The sequence below is a fragment of the Hoplias malabaricus genome, chromosome 3, assembly GCF_029633855.1.
Source record: "Hoplias malabaricus isolate fHopMal1 chromosome 3, fHopMal1.hap1, whole genome shotgun sequence".
Classification (NCBI taxonomy): Eukaryota; Metazoa; Chordata; class Actinopteri; order Characiformes; family Erythrinidae; genus Hoplias; species Hoplias malabaricus.
The window spans coordinates 1,144,149-1,170,251 of NC_089802.1; the positions used below are offsets into that span (position 1 = coordinate 1,144,149).

At 41.1% G+C, this 26,103-nt stretch overlaps 1 protein-coding gene across 1 annotated transcript in view; it reads right to left on the minus strand.

Moving 5' to 3' along the window:
- Window positions 1-9,532: 9,532 nt before the first annotated feature.
- map2k6 (mitogen-activated protein kinase kinase 6) overlaps window positions 9,533-26,103 on the minus strand; it is a 34,422-nt gene continuing 17,851 nt past the window's right edge. The window contains exons 2-12 of the mRNA XM_066664372.1: window positions 22,871-22,934; window positions 22,578-22,626; window positions 20,998-21,111; window positions 18,922-19,041; window positions 18,410-18,526; window positions 17,215-17,266; window positions 15,584-15,711; window positions 14,881-14,958; window positions 13,202-13,341; window positions 12,868-12,913; window positions 9,533-12,646 (exon numbers count right to left, since the gene is read on the minus strand). Coding sequence (XP_066520469.1) covers window positions 12,569-12,646; window positions 12,868-12,913; window positions 13,202-13,341; window positions 14,881-14,958; window positions 15,584-15,711; window positions 17,215-17,266; window positions 18,410-18,526; window positions 18,922-19,041; window positions 20,998-21,111; window positions 22,578-22,626; window positions 22,871-22,934 — 986 coding nt within the window. The 3' untranslated portion in view covers window positions 9,533-12,568. The remainder of the gene's footprint in view (window positions 12,647-12,867; window positions 12,914-13,201; window positions 13,342-14,880; window positions 14,959-15,583; window positions 15,712-17,214; window positions 17,267-18,409; window positions 18,527-18,921; window positions 19,042-20,997; window positions 21,112-22,577; window positions 22,627-22,870; window positions 22,935-26,103) is intronic.

Genomic DNA, 26,103 nt, shown 5'->3' on the forward strand with positions numbered 1-26,103 from the left:
ATTCATACACACTCAATCCTACACACTCATTCATACACTCTCAATCATGCACACTCATTTCTACACACTAAATCCTACACACTCATTCCTATACACTCTCAATCCTGCACACACATTCCTACACACTCAATCCCGCACACTCATTCCTACACACTCATTCCTATACACTCTCAATCCTGCACACACATTCCTACACACTAAATCCTGCACACTCATTCCTATACACTCTCAATCTTGCACACTCATTCCTATACACTCTCAATCCTGCACACACATTCCTACACACTCAATCCTGCACACTCATTCCTACACACTCAATCCTGCACACACATTCCTACACACTCAGTCCTGCACACTCATTCCTACACACTCAGTCCTGCACACTCATTCCTATACACTCAATCCTGCACACTCATTCATATATTCTCAATCCTACACACATATTCATATACTCAAAAATACAAACTAAGTTAAACACTCATTTATACGCACTAAGTCATAGAGTTACATTCAGTAATTGCATTTTTGTGAAGGTTATCAGGAGTTTCTAGGTTTTACTCACTCTTCCAAACACCTCGCTCTCACACACACACACACACACAATCCTCTTTCCATATTTCTCATCCATGAATCTGTGTGTGTGTGTGTGTGTGTAGTTTACAATGGGAAGTGAGCTCTAAACACACTCAAGGAGGAGAAAGAGATGGAAAGAGGATTTTGTTTGTATGTGTGTGTGTGTGTGTGGCTCACTTCCCACTGGAAACACGTGGATCAAAAAGGATATTTTTAACTTAAAAAAAAAAAAAAAAACGTAGTCTATGTATCCGGCCTTGTGAGGGGATGAACGGCTGTGGTCACTCTCACTGGACACATCCTCTGCAGACGTGAGTTTGTGAGTGTGTGAGGTCACTGAAGATGACAAAGATCTGAAAACGGAGGTCTGTGAGACTGTGTGTGTGTGTGTGTGTGTGTGTGTGTGTATCCCGGTTTTCCTCTGAAGCCTGGAAGTGGGAAGGTCAGGTTGGTCGTTATAAATAACCCAATATTCAAACAGGCCAGTGACAAGGTCAGGTTCACAAGGGATGTGCATCAAAACAATCAGAACAGGTGGTCATGAGATACTTCGAGCTACAAGGTCCCCAGGGGCCCCAGGTGTCCCTAAAGGAGCCTCGAGTTCAAGGGGCCAAATCATTTGTGTGCACTTCCTTGTTTTGACAGACACGCTTTCATTTTCACACGTTTCTGCTGCCCCCGTGTTGTATTTGTGACCAGTGTGGATGAGTCTGGGGCTTCCTTCTCTTTAATACACGTAATATCCTCATCAGTTCATCAGGTTCACACACACACACACACACACACTCAAACGGCAGGACGACGCTACGTGACTGCACTCAAAAACCCCCTTTTCACCAAATTTGATTTGACTAAACACTGGCCCTGAGCCCACCAGTCAAATCCCGTCTCCGTGGCCACTGTCTGAAGCTGAGGAGTGAGGGGGTGCATCAAACCGAAAGAAAAAAACCTTTCACCAGCCGCTGTCATTATAGCAGGGCACCCAAGATATTCGCCGAATTCCTCTGGACTTATCCAGCCACGGTGAAGAAAGGAGCCCACATTCCTCCCTTCATATAGAATTAACCATCGGCCGTGCTGAATAAGCAAGGACAATCAATTCTCAGGGTGGACGTACCAGGTTAATTCAGCAGGTTTAAAGGATGAGCGGGTAACAGGGCAAGAAACTTCCAGAATGACCCCAGTCTCAAAGTTTAAAGGAACACTAGGTAGTATTTTTACCTTAAAATTACAGCTTCAGGATTATTATGATGCTTCAGTTATCTGTAATAGAGAGAACAGAACATCTGTCACGGTGTGATCCGGGCTCAGCACTGCAGAAACTGCACTATTGGAGGAGAGTAGGTATTTAACACATCATTAGAAGTGAAAACACACAGAGAGAGAGAGAGAGAGAGAGAGAGAGAGAGAGAGAGGCCTGCTTCTCAAGCCTTCAGCACACAATATATACCATAATATACAATTAGCACTGTGTCCAGCAGTCCCACAAAACCAAGAGACATATCCGATGACATCTGCACTTGTGCTACATCTAGATGTTTCCATCCCTTTTCTTTTTAGCAGTTCACGATTGTAAAATCACTTTTTATAAAGTTCAGATGTTTCCTCACCATTCGCTGCGCTCCAGTCGGTTTGAGCTGGACACTGGTCTAATGTGTTTACGAAGAACCAGTGTCTGCAAATGAATGAAAAAACATACCGGCTCTGTCCTCTACAACAGTTTCTCTCTCTCACACACCCTGAGATGAGGATGTTGCTCTATTCCTGCTCGACAGGTGGGTAATATTGGCTTATTTTTTGCTGTTTCTGATCACTTAAGATGGAAATGTCTCCAAACTCAGGAGGCGGCTAACTGCGTTAGCGACAGTGCTACAAAACAAAACACCTCAAGTTGCAAATGAGTCTCTGTGGGAAATCAAACAGTGAATAAAAACTTACAGACGAGTTACACTTCATCCACGCACAAATAACATTTTCCTTCAAACATATCGTTCCACCTTAAAAAACACGGAGCCTAGAGCTGTGCTTCCCCAGTCGTAGACATTCCCTTTAAGGTATTATTTACACATTACTTCCTGTATGCTCAACTGCATATCTGCCTGAACCAGACCAATGCCCAGGCCATCTATACTACGAGATTAATTAAAGGAAAGGCTTTAGCTACAAGGAACCGGTTTAGCAGCACTACATCATTCACATGACGGACCCACTGTCAATAATCTGAACTGTAAACATTACACAAGGTGATGCCGTGTCCCTCTTTCTACTTGGGATTTACCCTCTGAATAAAATGTGCTTTAGAAATAAACTGACCTTGTCTTTCATGCAGTAAATGAAAGAAAAGGATGTAACTCTTTTTTTGCTAATGCTTTGTTCACACTATTGCAGCTCCCTCTCTTCATTCATGTCCTAGCTCACTCGACCAAGGCTTTGAACTGTGTTTAAACAGAAACGGACAAATCCAACTCATCCTGCCTTTGACAAGAACAAATCACTTATTTAGTGCACGTTTGGGGATCTGGAGCCTAAGAAGTAAGACCACCCAGTCAGTGTTTCTGTGGGCTGCCTAAGTCATGAAGTGGGATAAAAATGGGACAAAGTAAACCGTTCTATATTTGTGCTGAATCCTACGTAGACTCCAGAGACTTCAGAGTCGCACTTTGAGCCTGAGTCTGTCCAATCACAGCGCTGGGCATGCATTTATATGAGAGCACAAAGGTGAGGGTAAACAGGGTAAAACAGGCACGACAAGCGCAGAGAAATAAGAGCACGGAGTAAAAACGGAGAAGAAAGAGAACAGAGTGAAAACGGCTAAAAACCAGAGCTTCTGCTCCTCGCTCCTCACTGCTGTGCGCTCGGGGTCGGGGTGAACAGCGAGCGGCTCATTATCATTTAAAGGAACAGGTGCTGAAAGCGGGCGTTCTGAACAGGGCTGTTTACACAGGGGGAGAACACTACTGTGGGGTTTGATCCTTGTGGTGTTTTGATACCACATATTTTATTAAGACCCAGTACTGTGTTCACTTGTAGAAAAAGGGGCATAATATTTCCCTCTGAAATAAAGAGGGGCTGCCTGTGACAGAGACAGGAACTAAACTCTGTCAGAAATTTCCAGGAGAACAGTGAGTGACCACTGCTCTTGAATCTGGTGCTTTCCACTTTGCAGACGGCAGACAAACAAACACAGAAAGAAGACAAAGAGATGAGGTCTTCAGCAGGAATAGCGGTAATATTACACTTCCAGACGGAAGAGCTTCCTTTAATTCTCAGTGTTTTAACTTTGAGAACTGCACAGGATGGAGATGTAAGTATGAGAATAAGTCTTGTGATTAATTAAAGTCTTAATGTCTGCTTCCAGTAAAAAGATGATAAGTCAGTGACACACCGCCTGTGAGAACAGCGGGTTCCTGCGGAGACTCTTAAACAGGAGTGTGCAGGAGTCTTTGGGGATTTGGGATGTCACGTGGATGCCAACGAGGCTCTTTGTTCTACTGTGACGTAGTGAACACACACACACACACACAAACACAGATCTATCAGTAGGTACGTATCAGTGCCTGTAAATAAAAGTGATCTCACACACACACACACACACACACAAAGCAGGCACATAACCTTTCATTAGAGAATATGATATCAACCGGACACGTGGCTAAAGCGTTTTCCTAAAGGATCAGTCATTACTGGAGCCGAGCAGGACCTGTAAATAAAAACAAAGGCTTCATTGTGGCCTGTGATGAGCTGGGCATGGGACTGTAATTGAAATAAACACCTAAGAACTTCTAAAGAATGAATGTCCTTCTACTCAGACTCTTTCATCTCCCTGGCGCTAATCAAATGAAGCATAAATCCGGGAGCTTACACTGAGGGGAGAGGGGAAAAAAAAAGAGCATGGGGTGCAGACACACGTGCACTAGATGGACATTTGAGCTTTGACGATGAGGATGATGATGATAATCACACTTCTATAGCTCTTTTCTAGACTCCAGATTTATAATAATTTGGCCTTAACCACCAATGTGCAGCATCCACCTGGATGATGTGATGGAGGCCAGTACCTTTCCATGGGGTAGATCTGGAGGACAGAAATGACCACAGTGGGACATTTAGCTGGACGTCACAGTCTCAGTTGTACGTCTCATCAGAAGGATGCCGTGGAAGGATTCAGTACCGTGTCCCTGTCACTGAACTCAGGCACTGGGAACCACAGCTACTCAAGCTTTCCTAGGAATCTCCCATCCATGTATTCGCCAAAAACTGCTTAGCTTCAAGTATCTGCAGCAATTTCAGATAGAAGACTGACCGCTGCATCTTTTCTACCTCAAGGCCCAACTGTTTAACACTAGTGTGAAGACAGACAGGAAAACACATCTCAAATATCCAGAGATCAGCCTAATTTAAGCTTGTTTTACACCAGGCACAACATTGACCGACTCTTTCTAAAGCTCTATTCGGATTGGATTCGTTTCTCAAACAAAAACTAAAGAAAAACTAGAGGAGGAGCGAGTTACTAGTCTTGTCACACGATCACGAGCGAGGTTCTAGTTCTTCAATTGTATTTATTTATATGAATATAAAGGTAATGCTATGTACCTGCTGCTGCCGTTATATTCGCTCCTTTAATCAGATCCCTTTTCTCATTTTTTATTTATTTATTTTCCTTCTTCTGATAGTGTTTTCCATTTTTGTATTGTTTTGCTGCTCAGAAGATATTTTGTTGCAATTTTTATAGAAACACATGCGCAGAGGCTAAATACAGTGCGCAGCAGTGTCCAAACTCCTATTTTATCTAACAATAGGTGGTCTACCTGTTAATGTAGAGATTTGAATCCAGAAAAGAAAAAAACATTAAGTAAATCAGCCTGTGATTTTAGTTCACACCTCTTCCTACACGACCTTACAGAAATCAAGGGGCAGAATTCTAGCAGCGAGAGTTTTCATTGTCCAAGTGTGGTCTGAATTTAAAAACACATATTTATTATTGTTTTGTTACTTGTGTGTGTGTGTGTGTGTGTGAGCATGTGAGAGACAGAGAGAAGATAGAGAAGTGGTCAGTCACATGCTACTTGGCTGCACATTGAAGCTCCATTGGTCTTTGTCACGTCTCCTAATTTAATGACAGCGATAACAGCCAAAAGACGAGTGGAGTGGACAACCTGGCACTGACCAGCACAGTCATACGGCTCAGAACTCTTATGAAAGACTCAGAAACTCTGTTGTGTGAACATGTGTGTGTGTGTGTGAGTGTGAGAGAGAGAGAGAGAGAGAGAGAGAGAGAGAGAGAGAGCGAGAGAGAGAGAGAGAGAGAGAGCTCAGTCTGGCATCACCAGAATAAAGAGCAGGAAGTGGAAGCAGGAAAACTTGTTGGAGCGAGTGATTCACAGAGGATGAGAAATCAAGAAGCTGTGAATCTTTTTTAGAAAATTATGAAGCGAAGTGACACATTTTGGAGCAGCTGCACATGATCAGAGGCTCAGCATGCTCAGTGCCAAGGGTCTGCTAGAGGGCTTTAAACCCTCCACTGAGCTGTGGAGCATGGGAAGAGCATTGTCTGGAGCGGTAGAGCTCCAATAATCAAATATCAGTACCTGGGCTTACTAACTTTACCTGGCTGTACTCCATCATGTCTTCACAGAAATGTTCTAACAGCTAGTGCAGGATTCTCAAACGAGTAAAAGCTCTTAACGCAGGGCAATGAAGGGATAAACGTCATCAGTGAGCGTCATCAGTCTTATTAATCCCACAATACAGTGAAAATCAAGGCAGCTAACAGTGGAGAGGATAAAGCACTACTGTAAACTTTAACACACTCTGCTCCTGAGTTTCCCCTGAATGATTACAAAGCCACTAAATCAAGCCTTATCAATAAAAGCAAGGTTTTCAAATAATTGATTTTGCTACCATTATTTTCTCTCTTGCCCCATGGCTCCATTTGTGTTCACAACACCAACCGAGACGGGTTTCATTTCATATAATGGAAGGAAATTCCACGTATCCTTGAAGGTCCGTACCTATATCCATTCATGAACAGCCTACAGGGTTATGACAGCTGTCCTATTCAAGCCATGGGTATGGATTGTTTGCATGTGACGTGCAAGCTTTTCATGTCCTAGCGTGCTAGTGAATATGACCCCTTCTCGACCTGATGGTAATTAGATCTCAGGGTCATGAACATCTGAGACATGAACAGTGAAACTAATATAATAAAAATAAATATAAATAATTCAGAAATAAATTAATTAATTCAAAAAATAATAATAGGGGCAGCACGGTGGCGCAGCAGGTAGGTGTCGCAGTCACACAGCTCCAGGGATCTGGAGGTTGTGGGTTCTAGTCCCGCTCCGGGTGACTGTCTGTGAGGAGTGTGGTGTGTTCTCCTTGTGTCTGCGTGGGTTTCCTCCGGGTGACTGTCTGTGAGGAGTGTGGTGTGTTCTCTCTGTGTCTGCGTGGGTTTCCTCCGGGTGACTGTCTGTGAGGAGTGTGGTGTGTTCTCTCTGTGTCTGCGTGGGTTTCCTCCGGGTGACTGTCTGTGAGGAGTGTGATGTGTTCTCTCTGTGTCTGCGTGGGTTTCCTCCGGGTGACTGTCTGTAAGGAGTGTGGTGTGTTCTCTCTGTGTCTGTGTTGGTTAATAAATAAATAAAATAATTTTTCATGACATGTACGTGTAGGAGGGGTCAACTTCAGGCCATGTTTTCAATGTGTCAAGCTTCTTTTTTTTTTTTTTTTAAATACATTTATTTTTTGCATTGCTCTGTGGGTCAGATATATCCATCTGTACCACCAAATATTGACCAGTATCCTAATGCATATACATTTTTATGTTCACAAACTATGTTTACAACTAGCTTAGACCACTATTAAACATTCTTTTTATTGTTCTTCTTTCCTGAGGCAGGAAAGAATTAGCTCCGTCGCTTTGCAACTTTACATTGTGTTGTAGGGGCAAAGTGTAAATTAAAACCATGCTACATGTTAACACAAGACGCACCTAACAACCGGCCCAGGGTAACGTTTTTAACATACATTTTTAAAACAAATATGTCTTAAACTGGTGCAAGAACGTACAATAAAAAAAAAATGAGAAAAGAATTAATCAAAGTTCCAATAAATAAACAATAAAATAATTTGTGTGTGTGTGTGTGTGTGGGGGGGGGTAATGTTTGCAGTAATGTTTGTGTTTACTGTGGAACTACAAACTACACACAGCAGCAACTATTTAAACAGTAGAAAATACAAACAGTTCACATAATAAAACTAAAAAAAAAAATAAACCTTTTTTAATGCCCTGTTCCACCTTAAAAGCCAACGAAGTTCAGAACGCATCTTCAGCCTGAAACCTGTTTCACCACTGCAGTGTTTAAGATGGAATGGTAAAATTGAACAGTAACGTTTTGTGTGAGTGATTTGCTGAAGGCAATAATGTATTTGAAAAATCTAGAGAGCTACTTAGACGTAATGCCTACTCTGGTTTGTGCAGGTGCTACCTTAATGAGTACACAAACCACATGACCAAGAGCTAGGCATGGATATTATAAATATATTGTAACATTTAACACGAAGGAGTGTGTATATATATATATATATATATATATACACAGGGGTTGGAGAGTGAAAGTGAAACCCCTGTCATTGTAGTGTGGGAGGTTTCATGGCTAAATTGGAGCAGCCTGGTGGTCGATCTTCATTAACTCCACACTGCACCAGTAAGATCATGTGCATCCAATGGTTCAAACACTGTGTCCTGAAGGCGGTGCCGTGTATCAGGACGACAACGCACCAATACACACAGCGAGACTGGTGAAAGACTGGTTTGATGAACATGAAAGTGAAGTTGAACATCTCCCATGGCCTGCACAGTCACCAGATCTAAATATTATTGAGCCACTTTGGGGTGTTTTGGAGGAGCGAGTCAGGAAACGTTTTCCTCCACCAGCATCACGTAGAGACCTGCCCACTATCCTGCAAGAAGAATGGCTTCAAATCCCTCTGACCACTGTGCAGGACTTGTGTATGTCATTCCCAAGACCAACTGACGCTGTATCGGCCGCAAAAGGAGGCCCTACACCAGACTAATACATTACTGTGGTCTAAAACCAGGTGTTTCACTGTCATTGTCCAACCCCTGTGTGTGTGTATATATATAGTGAGGGGTGGGGGGCAATCCTGAAGTACAGTCATCACATGTACAGATTAGATCTTCAATGGATTATGAGTGAAAGCTGATTTTGGAATTTTAAAATGTGACGTGATTAAAAACGGGGAAAACATCTGGGGACATGCTGTTTCTCTGACAGATTGGAAACTTCAGCAACACATTACAGAACAATTCACAAGCATTATTTATCAACGGAAGTGCAGAGAACCTGAGAGATTTAGAATTACATTTCAAGATCGTATTATTAATGAGGTTCCTGTTCAAGAAAATACATATTTTACCATTCTCCCTGCTGCCAAACCTCCAGATCCAGATCATCATCTGTAAAGCTGAGTCCCTCGGGGTCCAGGGCGAGAGAAAACTGCAGCAGCAAGGCCTCAGTTCCACGGAGAGCTGCCTTTCTTTGTTAACGTCACTGAAGGATGGTGAATTTTTGACTGAAGCGAGACAGCGGGGCTCTGTGATGGTCCTTTTTTGAAGGCAACAGTGGTGTCTATGAAACTGATAACCCCAGTGTTTCTGTCCGATTACATTATTCTTTCTGTGACTGACATGTCGTACATCATCCTTTATTCTTACGATTGAACAGAGGCACAGACACCTTTGTAAATCCAGGAGAAAATCCTTCGACTCGTAATTTACATTAAAATTAATATACATCAATAGCGTTAATATTTAGGGCTTAATCGCTTTATTTGTACATCGCAACGTTTATATTCTCAATTCAACACAAACAAAACTTTAGTTAACCCCGCTTGAAGAACTAGAAAAATCTATATTATGATAATATTTTAAAGGCTAGATATATATTAAAAAAATGGGGGGGGGGAAACAACATAAAACGTGACCTGTGCAGTATCAATGTATTCATTATTTATTATTTAATTAAAGCAATTAGTGCTCTTCTCCAGTGATTCATCACCACCTTATTAAACCAAACCTTCGCAAAGCCATAGCGGCTTGGATGTATCAGAGACGTACTAAATCTACTTTAAAAATGGCCGCGCCCATGTGGAGGACCCACTCCGTGGAGCATAATCTGGTTCATCCATGGACTACACACATCAATTCATTTTCAATGGGAATGGGATTTTACTTTTATAAATGTTATTTTTTGTGTGTTTTAGAATGATTCCTTGCTCTTTAAAACATTTTATTTGTGTGTTGTTCATTAATGTTTAACTCTACACACCCTTAAAGGGCAGCTAGTTTTCTTCCAGAATAAACACGAGGACTGAAACGGTCCCCTAATGCTCCATCATTGTGTGACTTAAAAACGCTGCTGGGCACAGCATCTCTTCACTTGAGAGAGCAGCACCGAGGCCCACTGCACTACAGCAGAAACAAGACAGAAACGAAAAGCAAATAAAGGATCTCAGACAAAGCAGACCTTTCACACAGTCTTTTTCTTTCTCATGTCTACATTCATGGCACAGTAAAAAGATGCAGCAAAAATAGAGGGGAACTTTTATGATTTGAATGATACAGTATAACAATTACAGGGGAATCAGCTTGTTATTCATTCTTTATACACTGGTGTCTCACGCGCACGCACGCACGCACACACACACGGGAAAAAATAATCATCAAAACCTTACGTCTTCACCAAAAACAGAGCTATTTTTTTTTTGTTTTTTTTGTTTTTTTGCACAAACAGAACCAGCAGCCCAAAGCAACACCCTCTGCCCCCCGTTTATCCACAAACCCGAGGGCAGCGGAGCACGTCTCTGCAACACAAAGCAGCGTGGGTTTCGTATATTTTTTTTGTCTTTGTTTTTTTTCTTTTTAAGTTTAATGTATTTTAGTTTTTTTTTTTTTCTTTTTTCTATAAAGAGGCACAAATCAGGCTTCTGAGTCACGGTGAGACTTTCAGAGAAGTGTCAGCTACGTGTGTCCAAACTGTAATACAACACACATCCACACACACACATCCCCCACACACCAGCAAATGCATTTCAACAACTTATCATTCACATCCACACCTTAAAATTAAAAAGTCAAGTTTTCAATGAGAAGAGAAAAACAAAAACAAAAAAAAACAGCAGTTACAATAAATACAGAAACTGCAAAACACCTCAAGACGGTTAATACATATTTACTTATGCTGACTTTATAATAATAATCATATAATAGTAAATCATAATAATAGAAATAATAATAGAAATTTCCAGTTGAATTGCAGTTGAACACAAAGCGAGGACTCTTTTGATTGGCTCAGAACAGAGGACTAGATGAAGCAACAGACCAATAGATACCAATTCCCCAACACACACAGACACATGTACACACACACACACACACTCATACACACTTCATGGAGGGTACGTGAAGTGCACACCTGCACTCTCAAAGCTTTCTTTCTCTCTGGGGACATTTCACAAAGCAGAGTGTTCTCTGTTCACCACAGAAGAGCTCAGAATTACTCAGCTTCAGTGCAGTCAGGTACAGATCTCTCCAGTCCAGGGCTAAAAGATTAAAAACGTTTAATTAAGCCTACATTATAAATAACACGATCAAAACCTTGTGTTGTTGGGGTCATGGTGTCAGATCTGGCTTTTCATTTCTGTCGTTTGACAAAGTTATTAATTTCAAAAACACTTTTTGGCAAAAGTATGGGATAAAAACCTGTCTCCAGGCGAGTTGTGACTTTACAACCATGACTTCCAGATACTCTCACACTCTCCTTACGTTGTGTTCAATCCTAAGGTCAGCAATAAAAGCAGGAGCCACTGAGTCAAATTAAATTTAAATGGGATGAGATCAGGGATGACGAATCAGGTTCATACGCCTGAAAATGAGTGAAAACTGGGTCCAAACAGGATCTGAGCCTGTTACGATCCGTACCTGACAGAACTGACACAGCTTTTTAAACAGTAAGACGTTGAAACAAGTTTCAGAAAAAGTGATGCATGAAAATAACGACTTGACCTTAGAGCTAATAAACTCCACATCCAGAGCATTTCTACTGCACAAGAACAACAACTCCGCTCTGTGAAATCTCCACTGACTCAGGCCAGTTACTCGGGCCTAATTATGGACCTCCTTTATGTTTTAAAAACCTGACCTGAGGTCAGCCCTTAAAGGCGCGACGTACCGAAGCACAGCAGACTACAGCGCTCCCATCTTTGCTACTAACTGACTTGAGAACAAGAGATTATTTTTAATATCCATCCCAAACAATAGGTTGTTTTCCTACCCCCATTAAAACCACCACTATATTTCATCATGCACTCTTAATATCACACCCCAGAAATATCCGCGGAGTATATACACACATTTATAGAATATATAAATATATCTATATCGCTCTTTTACATTTATTTAATACATTTGTTTATTATTTGCCTGGTTCTTGTATTGTGATGTTGACAATGTAAATGACTAATGTTAGAAATCAGACAGACATCTTTATTTAAAACCAAAAAAAATAAAGAACAAAAAAAGAGCAAGAAAAAGTAAATCAGCTGATGTTGAAACTGGCTTTGGACTGAGAGGACTGGCATGTTTCACTGGTTAAATAACGGTTAAGGTCTGGTGTAGGAAAATTCCCGGGACTGATACACCCCTCCTTTTAACACACACACACACACATCAGGCGCACACACATACACACAAACACACACACACACACACCCGTCCCCTGCCCAGCTCCTGTGTGTCGCTAGGCAAAGCCCCTAGCCCCCTTTAGTTTCAGTCGCCACCCCCGGCCTCTCCGAGTCCCTCTGCACTTGCTGGCTGAGGTGGGCGTGTCATACAGGTGTCAGTCTTGCGATTGGTGCTTTTATTTTATTTCTTTTTTTTTGTGTGTGTGGAATAGTCCCGCTTTTCCCCGGAGCGTGTTCAGTCGCCGAGGATGTTCTTCACAAAGCTAGCAACGTCTGTCACTTTGGAGTCGTGGTAGGTGAAAAAGGGGTGTTGCTGCACGGAGACAAAGTTAAAGGCAAAAAGACATTCACCAGTTGTTACAAAACCAAGGCACTCAACATGATTCGTACTGAACGTGCAGGGGCTTAGTTTTCCAAACATCCCACAGCAACAGGTGCCAGCTCAGCGTCCATTAAAACACTACAAATCAGTGGTGTGAGGCTGACATCTAGTGGTTGGAATAGATAAGGGCAGCCAAATAATTAAACACTCACCATGAGTTCTGTGTAGTTTGGCCGCTCGTTGGAAATCTTCTTTAAGCTAAGATTATTTAAAAAAAAAAGAAAGAAAAAAATAAATAAAAACAAAAAGGGTTATATTTGACATCGTGAACCCAGTTTCTCTAAAGAAATCAGTGATTCTCTAAAATAAATCACTTCATAAAAAAACAAGTGACTGTAAACACATCAATTATTACATTACGTAGATTAAAAAAGTTGGATACTCCTTTGAATCAAACAGTTACTTTACAAATTTAGAAACAGAAATACTGCCTACTGTAGTGTGTGTGTGTGTGTGTGTGTTACTGCAGGTAAAGGCAAAACCCACCACTTTGATGTGAAGTCCACAAAATCTGGTGAAAAGCGGTCGGCGGGTAGCTGTGGTGATGGCTCCTCTACCACCTGCTTCAGCTGCTGGAACGGCGTTCCCCACGAGTCGTACGGGAAACGCAGTATCGCCAGCTCAATCTGAACACATCACCACATACAATTATCCACTGCAGAACTAACCAACTAGAGAAATCTGAAAAACACCACCTCTAAATACAGTTCATTACTTTCTACGCTGTACTGACTTAAGTGTATTAAACAGCTTGTAGTTACATTCCAACCTGGCTCCAAAATGTGCTCCAACAGTAAGACATCAGTATCATAACAGTGAGGCTTAAGACAACTGAGCTGTCTTTACAATTGTTAATATGCATTAAATAAAGTCATAAATACTGCAGAGAAAAAAATAATTTACATGATTTTTTTCACTGAACCCAGATGCACTTGATTGGTAAAGACATGTGTAGAATCCAGGTATTGCTTCTTTGATTTAGAGCTGGAGCTACAAGGCTAACAATGCTAACAAACGCTAGCACTGAAAATGTCACCTAAATATACTTTGTAAGCACATGCCATAAATGTTCATATGTGTATTTCACAATTTTACTAAGCTTTGTATTTCTTTTAATAAATCATACATTACAGACTGACGTTGTTTACATAGCTAAGCTACAATAGCTACTTGATTATTGTCCACATAACATCCCTCTTTCTGGTACTCTTCCACCTTCTATGGGAGGATGGAGTGCTAGAGGCTTTGTATATTTTACACTGAGTGCATCCTGAAACTCGTCTGTCCTGCCTTTGTGTGTGCATACGTTTATTAAAACTCTTTGGGTGTTTATTGACTTGCAATGTTTGTTAGCAACGTTAGCCTTGTAGACCTAGCGCTAAAATAAAGCAGCAAAAAGACTCCAAACGTGTACTGGCCGACTGAGTGCATCTGGGTCAGAAGAATGTTACTAGATTTGTTTTTGTGTTAAACTATTCCTTTAAAGCTGTATTAATACATTTTGACCCTAACCTATTTGTTCAAGCTAAAATAGCCATTCTGTCTGAATGCTAATCACTTTTGTGAGTGGCTCTGCATAAGAGCGTCTGCTAAATGCTGTAAACGTAATATGTAAAGTCTCATTATTGATTGATTCAGCAGTGGACTGTAAAAAAAAATTCAAAGCCTATGTCAGAAATATGGCTGCATGAACTCTAGGAATTGATCTGAAAGGTAACTAGAAGGGATGCACAGTTGCACAGTACTTGTTTTTGTATTAACAGATAAGAGCTGAGATTTTTACCTGAACATTCTGACCTACATTTGACAATGACATTCATGCTGCTCTTAGTCAAATACAACAGATATGTCACAAAATATTGCACTTAAATGTCAAATTTTTATTGCATACGAAACTCATCAGAAAAATAGTTAAATATCTCTGAGATACAGCTGTAAATATGTCGAAGACAATCATAATCTGAACTGATTAATTCAAGTGGATCTAGTCCTAGATTCATGTCTCAAAACCTTTACATTGCTGCATCCCTATTACCTCACTGACATTAGGGCATCAGAGCTGGTCTCTACAGGAGCTCACTGGGCTTGTTTAAATCATTCTGAAGTTGTAACACTGCTCTAAACACTGATAACTCGGTGATTAGACCAAAAAAGCTCAGACCCACCATGGTGATTCCTAAACTCCAGATATCGGACTTGACGTTGTAGCCTTTCTGATTTGTCTCTGGGTTTATCCTCTCCGGCTGAAAGAGAATGAGAGGTTTGAGGGTAGGCAGGAGAAGAGATTGAGAAGAAGTGTTTTAGAGAGAGAGAGAGAGAGAGAGAGAGAGAGAGAGAGAGAGAGATGAGGAGGAAGTTTAAGACGTCACTCATGAACAAAGCTTTTCCTCAGGAGTACAAGAGCTTCCCTTTCCATTCATAAAGACATCAATCCACCCACCATCTCTCCCTCTCTTGCTCTCACAGCTTGTGTGTGTGTGTGTGTGTGTGTGTGTGTGTGTGTGTGTGTGACAGAGAGAGAGAGAGACAGACAGACAGACAGACAGACAGAGAGAGAGTGCCCTTCACTGCTAAAGCTTTCATTTGTGAGTTATGTTACTGTTTATTTTAGTCAACTAGTTTGACAGTAAACTCCCAAAGACGCCTAAAAGGCTTCACTGGAAAACCTATATATCACTTAATGACAAAAACAACGTTTGATTGTGTACAAGTCTGTTCTTGTCAGAGTGATGCAATGAAATATGCGCGGTGGTGAAAATATCACCAGATAAATGGTCAACTACTCGCATCAAATTTTTCATCATCAATATAACTCTAAATATGATCAAACCCAAAACATCCATCGCCAGAATGTGATCAGATACTCACCGCCATGTAAGGCTTGCAGCCTGCATCCATGGTTTTAGCCACAGAGTCCACCAGATACCCACTGATACCAAAATCACACATCTTCACCTGGCCCTGCATGTTTATGAGAACATTGGAGGGTTTCACGTCTAAAAACAGAGAGACGAGGAGAGACAGAGCAGAAAAAGTGTGAGAACAAGGCTGAGAAGAGGAAGTGGTGTTTGTGTGCGACAGCAGCAATAATCAGTGACAAAATCACTTTTTTATTAAAAAAAAAAAGGAAAGAAAAAAAAGACAGGGCCTTTTCATAAACAGAAGGAGCTTTCTCCAGGCTGTGAGAATGTTGTTATTACATAATAACGCTGAACAATACAGTCAATACACTGCTCTGACACGGCCTCTCTTCACCAGGCAAAAGAGCACCGAGCAATTTTTCAAGCCTGCAATAAAAAGCAAATGATGTGTTCGGAGCCATCGCACCGCAGCCCTGGAGTCATCTGAGGTTAAAGGATTAATCTGAGATTTTTTGGAATCGATGTGATTTATTTTTCCCTGTAACAACATGCTGCCAGTTAAACCAGACCCTTCTACTGATGAGTCAAGCTTTATTTAGTTCGGTCTCGCGACTTTCCTCAGGAGGCTTTCGGTGCAACTTTAACAGAAAAGGTGACAGTTTTAAAAAATCAATCCCCTACCAAGGTGTTAGTTTCACAAAAACACACACGGTTCCTCACTTCATCACTGACTTAGAAAAGACATTCTATCAGGAAACTGCAGCTTGAGGACGGTGTGAATGAAGACAGCGGTGATCAAACTCCCAAATGCTTTATTTCACCTGATAATATCTCAGTCTGGCATTCAAAGGCATAACCATCAGCCGTAACAAGAAAATGACCTCCTCGCTTCTGCACACGTTTTTAATTTGATCAGCGCATTAAACAGGAAATGAATAAAGAAACAAAGGTTTTAAAGTTATGGCTTATTGGTGTAAACATAAAACGTTATTTAGTACATGTTTGTAAGCCATAACGGCAGCTAAAATGAATGACCTGCTGTTTTATTGGTTTCAGTATAAAATAGGCACCCTCTGTCTAAATATGTCCAAGAAATAGACTGAACCGATGGTGTAGAAGACAAAAAACATATAGTTTGGTGTAACAAAAGCAGCCAAAATGTACTGCAACACCTAAAGATATGTATGATACAAGGTCCCAGTAATAAAAACAGTGTATGACCAACGCCAGGCAAAAATCCAGTTTTCATACACCGAAGCACTGCTTTTGGAAATCTTTTACATGGATGACAACTGAAACTAGATATGAATCATCCTTCGTGCACGGCCAACACTCCTGAATCATCTGCTCACACTGCACCCAAGTATTTGACCCAAATGACATGACTTAACATGACTTAAGTGCATCAGAAACACCGAGTACAGCTCTGCCACATTTTACACAGAAATGCTTCCTGATTTCAGAAGAAATGCTGAATAATGCTCAAGAGTGTGTGTCTGTGTGTGTAAAAGGAGGCACGCTACACACATCAGCGCCTGCTTACACAGAATCTGACAGACTTTCCCATATTAACCTGCTCATTATTAGCACAGCTGTTAAAATTACTGCAGCATTAAAATAAACAGCCCAGTGTCTCACCTCTGTGGATCACAGACAGTTTGCTGTGCAGGTGCTCCAGAGCTTTCACAATCTGCAACAGACAACAACAACAGTCAGCCACATTATTTTCCAGAAGTGGGAGACTTCTTCGCAAACAAATGTTGGATAAAATGTTGCATGCATCTTTAAAAAGTCCCTTCCCAGGTTCTGTTCCCCTTTGTGGCTGGTGCTGCAAAGAAAACCCTGATAAAGGAATTAACTTCAGCCAAAATCCTGCTAGAAGTATGTTCTCCACTCGGAATAACACAGTACCCAGGGATCAGTGGCAGATGCTGGTCTTTCAAGGAGGGGAAGTTTAGAACAGAATGAAAATGTAATGCTCCCATGGATCTTTACACCAAAGGATCGCTGATTCGCTCATTTCGCTGTCAATCAAAAAGGGATTCAGCCTCAGACAGATCATCCAATCATCATGCAGAAGCTGAGCGTCCGATGGGCGGGACAAAGCCCAGCATTTATCCAATGACTCGTCTCATTTCGCTGCACTTCGCTATTGAACTCTGTGGACGCTCAGCGTCCTCACTGTTTAAAGCACTGTGAAGCTGCGGGAATGATTGAGAGGAAAGCCGTGTCTTTACCAGTGATAAGAAGCTGATTCTGAACAAAAGTTGAGCGCGTTGTAGTGCACATTTATTCAATGACATGTACACACAACAGTATATATTTGATCACTTATTTTTTGACATTTTAGGGGAAGAGGAGCTTCCCTTGCAGTCTTAGAGCAATCGCCTCTGCTAGGGATGCAATAAAAGGAGGTGCACAAAGTAAGGGAGCGACTGTGGAGACCTGGGATGCGGCCAAATTCCCTTCTTCTCCCGCCGTGAACTGATACAGGTGTCTCGTGTTCCCCAATATGCCATTTGAGAGTATTTTTATCTGAGCTTTCAAAGACCTGCTACGTATAAACGATAAAAATTTCTGTCATACACAAGTAAACAGATACTTATTTAACGTCATTTTTTTAGAAGCAGAACAGAGAACTTTTAATCCAAAAAAACGTATTTGCTGACAGTAAGAATGTGATGAAGCCTGGCTCAAACAAATCTCCAAAAGCAAATGTATGGACTGACCTCAGTTCACTTTCCATGTGCTCGTGGTACACACAGCGCTACAAAACATGAATGAAGTGGCAGGAGGAAAACAAAAACAACAATAAGTAAATCACAGCACTCACAGAGACTGCCATCTTGCCCAGGATGTCCTCCGGGATGGTCATGCCCATCTCGTGGACTTGTTTATAAAACTTATCCAGTGATGTGTCCATCAGCTCCATACAGATCCACACGTCTCCCTGAAAACACAACATTGAGCGAGAGACGTTACCTCGGTCGAGACGATTAGTCAAAAACAGAAATGTGTCCGTGTCGTTCAGAAAAAACAGCATTCAGAAACGAATAAGAAAAATGTTCAGGAATCTGAAGGTAGGTCAAGAGGCGTTTGACTACAAATAAAACCCTGATCCTGTGAAACTGATGTCATTCGTGTAGTTTCTCTTGGTGCAAAGGCAACTATGTACAAAGTGCTGTTATTGTTTTATTGTAATTTTATTTGTAACGCAACTTAAAAAACACTTCATAAATAAAATGTATTATTTTTATCATTAATATCCAGGAAATATACAGTTTATGTCCTCAAATCTTTTACATTTTAACATCTCACTTTCTGCTTTAAGGTGTTATTAAGTACCTCTCTGAAGAGTGCCCCATAGAAAGTGACTGTGTAGTGGCAGTCCACTGTTCTCATCGAAATATCTAGATCCATCAGCAGCCGCTTCTGCTCCTGAGTGTTCACTGTCGCCCGGATTCTCTGCAGAAAACAAACAAAATATCACAGAGTTGTATTTAACGTTACTGAATCCCAAAGCTGGATGTGGGCGTTCTAGCACACGCACAGGACCCAGAGCAAACATTTGTGTGTGTTCCTGTTGGTCCTGTTAGAGTATTTCAGTGAAGAGTTAAAAGCACTCCACTCCATCATCAATATTCAACACCAAATGCTGGCAGTTGTTGAAATGTTTGAAAGAAGATCTGATAAAGCAGTGCGAGTACAAGAGAGCATATTCGAACAGTGTGTATGGGAGGCAAACCCTGCCAAAAAATTAAAATACATTATCGCCATTTCTTTTTCCACACACGCACACAAATATCACAACGACTTAAATAACTTCATACGCAATTTAATTTTTCACTCAAGAATGGGTCATCACTGACACAAATAAAATTAAATAAACAAACAGCTTTCTGCCATTTCATCTTCATTACTATGATGGCGTTCCATAATCAAAATGAAAACAGTAACTTGGAAAAGAAAACTCAGACTTTGCTTTTTTTTTTTTCATGAAGTACGTAGTACGAAGTGTTAAAATTGAAATGAGAATGCTCTATGCATTTAACTTTTCATTTTCAACTGCATTATGCTACAAATGGGACAAAATAAAAGCAAAAATTGATTAAACAAAGGTGAAAATAACAGTTTAAGATTCCGTTTTCAGCCCTGAACATGCTTTCAATCACAAAATAAAAGTGAAGAGCAGCACTTACAGCTGATTTAAATTTCATTCTCGCTTTCTCTTCTCATTTTCAGGATGAACAATATGTAAATACATGTTAATTAGCAGTGGGCGGTGCTACCCTCAATCCTTCTCGTGAAGTCACCTGTGTTGTCTTGGCACTATAAGCGAAGTCCGGTGTGGATCTGCCTCGATAAACCACAGCGGCGCTAGAGCGAGAACAGAGCCCTGTGTTAAAGCAGTCAGCCGCAGGGGTCTGCCTCAAACAGTGAGCCACGGGGGTCTGTGAATGAACTGCAAACTCAGTTACGCACTGTTCTTTCTCATCTCCAAGAATCACAGGCTGCGTCCACGTCAAGAGAGAATGTGCAGAAAAGGGAACTAGAGATTTTCTAGGAACATCTAAAAGTGAAACCATGTTTAAGGAACGGTTTGAAACTGAGGGCCCGAAAACCATGAGGGTCACTGCATCCGAGTGCAGTCATGGCATTTTCTGGATTTCTTCCACCGCAGACTGAGCACCAGCCCCCTGCATTACAGCAAAATCCCGTGCCAACCTTGGGGTTTCAATGTTCCAATGAGCTGCTGGACTTAAAGCAGCAATCAGTTATTTTCTTCCTGCCATGAAACCCAGGTGGCCCATACACTCTTTTTCAAAACATGGCCACCCTTCAATGGGGGGGGGCATATAGTTTATTTTATAAGTGTCTAAATAATAAATAAAATGCTATAAATAATAAGTACTTTTGTTGTTTACTATATTTTTGGTCATAAAAATAGTTGATTGCTCCTTTAAGCCACACCCCCTGAATAGCAACAGTACATATTCCCACCTCGGATTTTCTCTTCTAATGAATGAATGCTCCTTTAACGCACATCCAGGAAACCAGCCCACAATGCTTCAGTCGTTTTAACTATTAAAATAAACACTGAACAGACAACTTGGTCATTCTTTGTCTTTGTGCAGGCCCTCAATGTTTTGAGGTCCCAAACAAGTGCAAATTTGAAAAAGAAATAAAGAAATAAAACAGTTTAACAGGAAAACAGACATCTGTAGCTTGACCCCATGAAGTTCATGACGAGTTGAACTTCACAGGAATAACAGAAGTGCACAGTTACCAGAAACACATTTTGCAAAAGAGTGAATCTACGGAGGGTAATTTCCAGTAAACCACAGACATCTTGAGTTCCTGAGAAGATTTTCAAAGGGCAGTGTGAGAAATGTGTGCAGAGATAGGAACAGTGGAGCTAACCTTTACGGCCATGATGACCCCGCTGGGCACATGCTTCATTTTGTCCACCACTCCATATGCCCCTCTGCCCAGCTCCCCAATCTGCTCCAAGTCATCTGCCTTCACCTCGAAATTCTATACACACACACACACACACACACAGGATTAACACAACACTTTAGGACAAACTGGCTACCGGAGCCTCACACAGGCTTTTGTTCAGCTACATAAACATCTACAGTAGGTTATTCCAGTAAGTGTCCGTTGGCATAACATTTTCCAGGGTCAAACTGAATGAAGCAGCCTCTCAGACACTGATGCTCATTTACAGATGTTTGTGAAGGCTTGTGTCAGTTGTTGTTAAAGGTTTATACAAGGGTAACACAGCCTCAAAAACCTGCAGTAAGTATCTTTACAAAATAAAACAAAATCACAAACAGATATGAAACATGATCGTGAATAAAAATCCAAGTCTGCTGAGAAATGACAAAAGATGGAGGCAACAAAAGCCCCCTCCACATTCCCCCTCTCCCACCAACCCCACCCCCCACCCCCCTCCCCCCTCTCCACCCCACACTGGGTCCATGTGAGGTAATGAAAGTGCAGCCGCTCTTTTCCTGCCTGCTGCTACCTGCTGTAACTGGTTAACGGCAGAATAGCTTTAAACCTCAAGGCCACGAATCACGTAATCTCAGATATTTTCAATCTCAGTAAAAAGTCACCTCTCCACCTCCACCCCCTTAAAATAAACTTGACCTGCTTTCATCTTACAACCACCGTTAAAACAACTTCAACTTTGGGTTACATCGTCAGGACTCAAAAAAAAAGCCACCATCTTTGCCAATGGAAAATTCCACTTATTTGATGAGTTTAAAATAAATATATTTTACAGCCCGTGAGGCAGTAAAGCACATTCCAGCCTGCCTGCAATCAGAAGGATCCAATTGAGCTGTAAAGTGCACTGGGCCGTTCTTTAGGGCTCAGGGGCGATAAATAGAGCCAAGCTTTTTGTACCCAGTCAACTTACATGACCACGAACAATAACACTGAATATGAAATGTGAGGAATGTTTGGCTCATGTTTTTAAAGCATCTTACAACAGCAAATGATGACTGAGCTGTGGGTGAAAGTCTATGAATAAATGTGACATAGCTGGTGTAGCGCAGTGGGATACACCACAGACTTCTGAGCTGGTGTTCAGTCCCCATTCAGGTGAGAAAACCACACCACAACATTAAGAGCCCTTGGGCAAGAGTCCTAATATTACAAACGGGTCATAACACAATGCCACACCTCACTCTGGATAAGAGCCCCTGCAAAACATCATAACAGTAAATCTCCTGCTCATTAAAAAGCCTCTGACGTGGATATGAACTGTAGTCAACGAAGTAAAAATACATCGAAAAATATATAGAAAATAATATAACAACAACATCCATCGTTTTCATAAAACTGCAAGATGACTGATAATAACATAAAACACAGCTTTATTTTCAGAACGGCTTTAAAAGAAGTTACTCAAGATAAGCACGGAACCAGAGGCAGGCCTTCTTGAAAAACATGGCAGGACATTCTCTCTGAAGGAAGTGGAAGTGTCTTACCTTATCTCCGATTTTAACACTGGCTTTGGAGTCCAGGTCTCTCGGGGGTCTGCACAGTAATGAAGACACCGTTATTTAATCTCTAAGTCAATTAATGAAGGAGGATACAAGTCACCCTTAATGACAGCTGACCCTGTACCCTCAGAAATAAGAGCACCATTATTACTAGTAGTAGTTGTAACAGTAGTAGTATTATTATAATAGTCTTAAAGGGCACGGGAACCAATGAGAAAATGGGTGGAAACAAGCTGATTCCAAGAGGGGTTTAAGAGAAGAAATGTGGAAGTGCTTACGTAGCAGCAGGTGGGGGCTGCTCAAACGCCTCCTTACAGAGCGTGAGCGCCGGCTTCTTCTTACCTGCACAGGAGAGGAGAGGGAAGAGGGGAGAGGGAGAGAGAGAGAGAGAGAGGATAATTTAGTTAATGGAGCAGAGCTACATGCATTTAGCCATTTATTTACAGAACACCCCCCACAAAGGATTGTGGCACTTTCTCACTGTCCAAAGAAAACAGTACCAATTATTTTCTGAAACATCTGCAGCTATTTATCTATTTTTTTGGTAACGAATTATCATGACAGTAAAAGACCGGATGGTAGAAGAGTGCGAGAGATAGAAAGAGAGAAAGATGAGGAGGCTGAGAGGAGGAATACTAAGACATCATGTTGGCATGAACACGTCGACGGAAAACTGTTATACACAGCTGAACAAAAATCAAAAGCCCAAAGTCTAATGGAGCGAAAGCATCACTCCAGAAAACTCAGGTCTTCAGAGGAATTCCAGATTACTGAGCAGGAATCTCACAAAGTGAGCCAGACACTTACACCCGGGCAGCGCTCGCGGCTCCAGATCCTGGCTGAGCGAGTGCTGGAGAGCAAGAGAGTGAGCAAGAGAGCGGAGGGCGAGCAAGAGGAGCGTGAGAGCGCAGGTGAACGAGAGCACGGGAGTGACGCTGAGAAACGAGGCAGCAGCCACAGTCGCATTCTCTCGTACTGAGACTGCATCACCAGCACCACTGAGCACCACGGCATCTGGGCGGGGTTCAGGGTGACTGACAGGTGGGTGGGCCAATCCAAACACCTGAGGGCTGGTACATTTGGTTCTCTCAAGATTTATCATAACAAGCGCACAAAGTCCAACTGTCTAAATCTGCCAAACAGGAACAACAGCAGCCAGTGCTGGTATGGCATGTGCCAGATGAGTGTGTATGTGTTTGTTGTGCTGCATATTTAGGGCTGAGATTATGAATACATTAGCATGCCAGCTAATCGCTTTATATTAATTGTTTAAACAAGGGGTCGAAGTTTCCTACTGCCCAGTGATGGTGGCCACATCGTTTTGAATTATGGCTAATAAAAAATGGTTTAGAGATTTTTCCTTCTTCATTTTTCATACATTCATTTTCTGCAAATGCTTGTGTATTTTTATTTTTATTTATTTATTTGTTTATTATTATTTTTAATTGTAACAAATAAAAGACCAGTTTAATTTCTATAAATCCACCAATATACACCATACTTGGTGGTCCTTGGGTGTCCTGAATGCGGAAGACTGAAAGCAGAATAACAAAGTATGCAGAGCAATTGGTGGAGCTGATAAAATGGTCAATGAGTGTCGAATAAAGAGGTTATTTTGTTTATTGGACATTTAGTTGGTGACCCACGGCCAGTTCGTTTTATATTATTGTACCCCTGATTCCAACAAAATCCTAACGTACACATCATCCACTCTAACGTTTGGTGTTCAAAGTTTCATGCGGGAGCTATGATGCTAAAGTAGCTTATGCTACCTCTGACAGGAAAGAATTAGCACTGTGCTTACATGAACCTTGTTTTTAAATCAAATAAAATGTATAGACAAAGTTCTGGCTTTAGCAGCAGACGTGCTAATATTGCTATGCAACATGTTTCTGTCCATTTAACTATTTTTAAACCGCATTTAGTCAAGCTGATTAAGGCAGTTAGCAACGGCACATTGCTAACTGTTGACTACAAGTTTCCATTCATTTTCAGACAAGGCAAGTTCATTTATAGAGCACCTTTTGTACACAATGGCAATTCAAAAGAGCTTTACATAGCAGCAAAGAAAAATTAAAGTAGAAGAATTTAAAATGTAAAAGATACTAAAAACTATTAAAAAGCTATTAAAATGTAATTAAAACAAATTAAAATCTAAAACACAAAGACCCAAACAGTGAGCATATATCGGTCCACTGACATAAAAAGACTGACTGTAGACCACTGCTGGTCCACCATGGGACCCCTCAGATCACTGTCCTGTACAAGACTCATTTATAATCTCCTCACACAGATTTTACATTCACAGAGACTTTTATTCTGGAAAACACACTAATACAAATATTACCAACAGCTCTGAGAGATATAATAATGAGTATAAGACTGATATAAAATGATTAAATGATTTACTAATCTTATTTATAAAGAATAACAAAAAGAACCTAATAAAGGGGAAAAATGTAAATTGGACTGTGAATGGAAAAGTGCTAAAATGTGGCATTTTGTCTAAAATTCTGTTTAATCAGCAGCGGTCCGCCCAGAAAACGCTGTGTAAAACACTAGTGGACCTCCAACTTTGTCCTCAGTGGAACAACAGTGGTCCGCCGTCTCCTTGCTCTCAGGGGAAGAACACAAGTGCAATGTCAAAGAAGCAAAATTCTACAGAAAAAACACTATTCAACAGTGATCATCTCACTCAGCCAGCTGCTGTTGTCCAGTTTGGTCAGAAACTGATTCGCACTAATATACAGCTGCATTCTGCCACCAATTGTACCTTAAAGAAGACTGGAATTGTACCTATGGAAGACTGGAGAGAAACACGGACCTTATGTGCACTATACGCCGAACAGTTTCAGACACGTCTTTGTGAATTCAGTTACTTTGTGATCTTCAAAGAGCTTATCATCCATTGCTAAACACAAATAAAATACACCCGTGTATCCTTTTGATTACTGGTGATTGTGCGTGTGAAAGCACAGATTACATGTTTTAAATATAAGGTGATTTTGCACTTCCTGCCCACTATTTCTGGTGTGCGTTTGTGTGTGGTCCTTTACTCTGTCAAATATGGGTCAAGTGTCACTTTATTTTATGTCATGCTCCAAGTAACAGGTGACGTCAGACATCAGCAAACAGCAACTACTAACTCGGACTGACTTAGACATATCTTAAGTAAACAGACTTAAACTATAAAAAGAACACACACACATATATATCTTTTTATAAACACAACATATTTCCATAGAAAATCATAAAATTACGCGGGACGCTGGAGCACCTGCACAAGCCAAAGTTCACAATTTACCGTTCACCACCGCCCAATGCCAAGCATCATTTAGAGGAATACAAGTCGAAGAACAATCAGAAAAATATTACTTTTAATATTTGGGCAAATTTGGGGAAAAAGTGTTCAATTTAAAAATAAATAGAAACACAACTCTCAGTAGGTGAGGCTTTTTAAAGATTAATGCATTTACAGCTTCGCTTTAAAGGCGCTATCAGCTGTTTAATC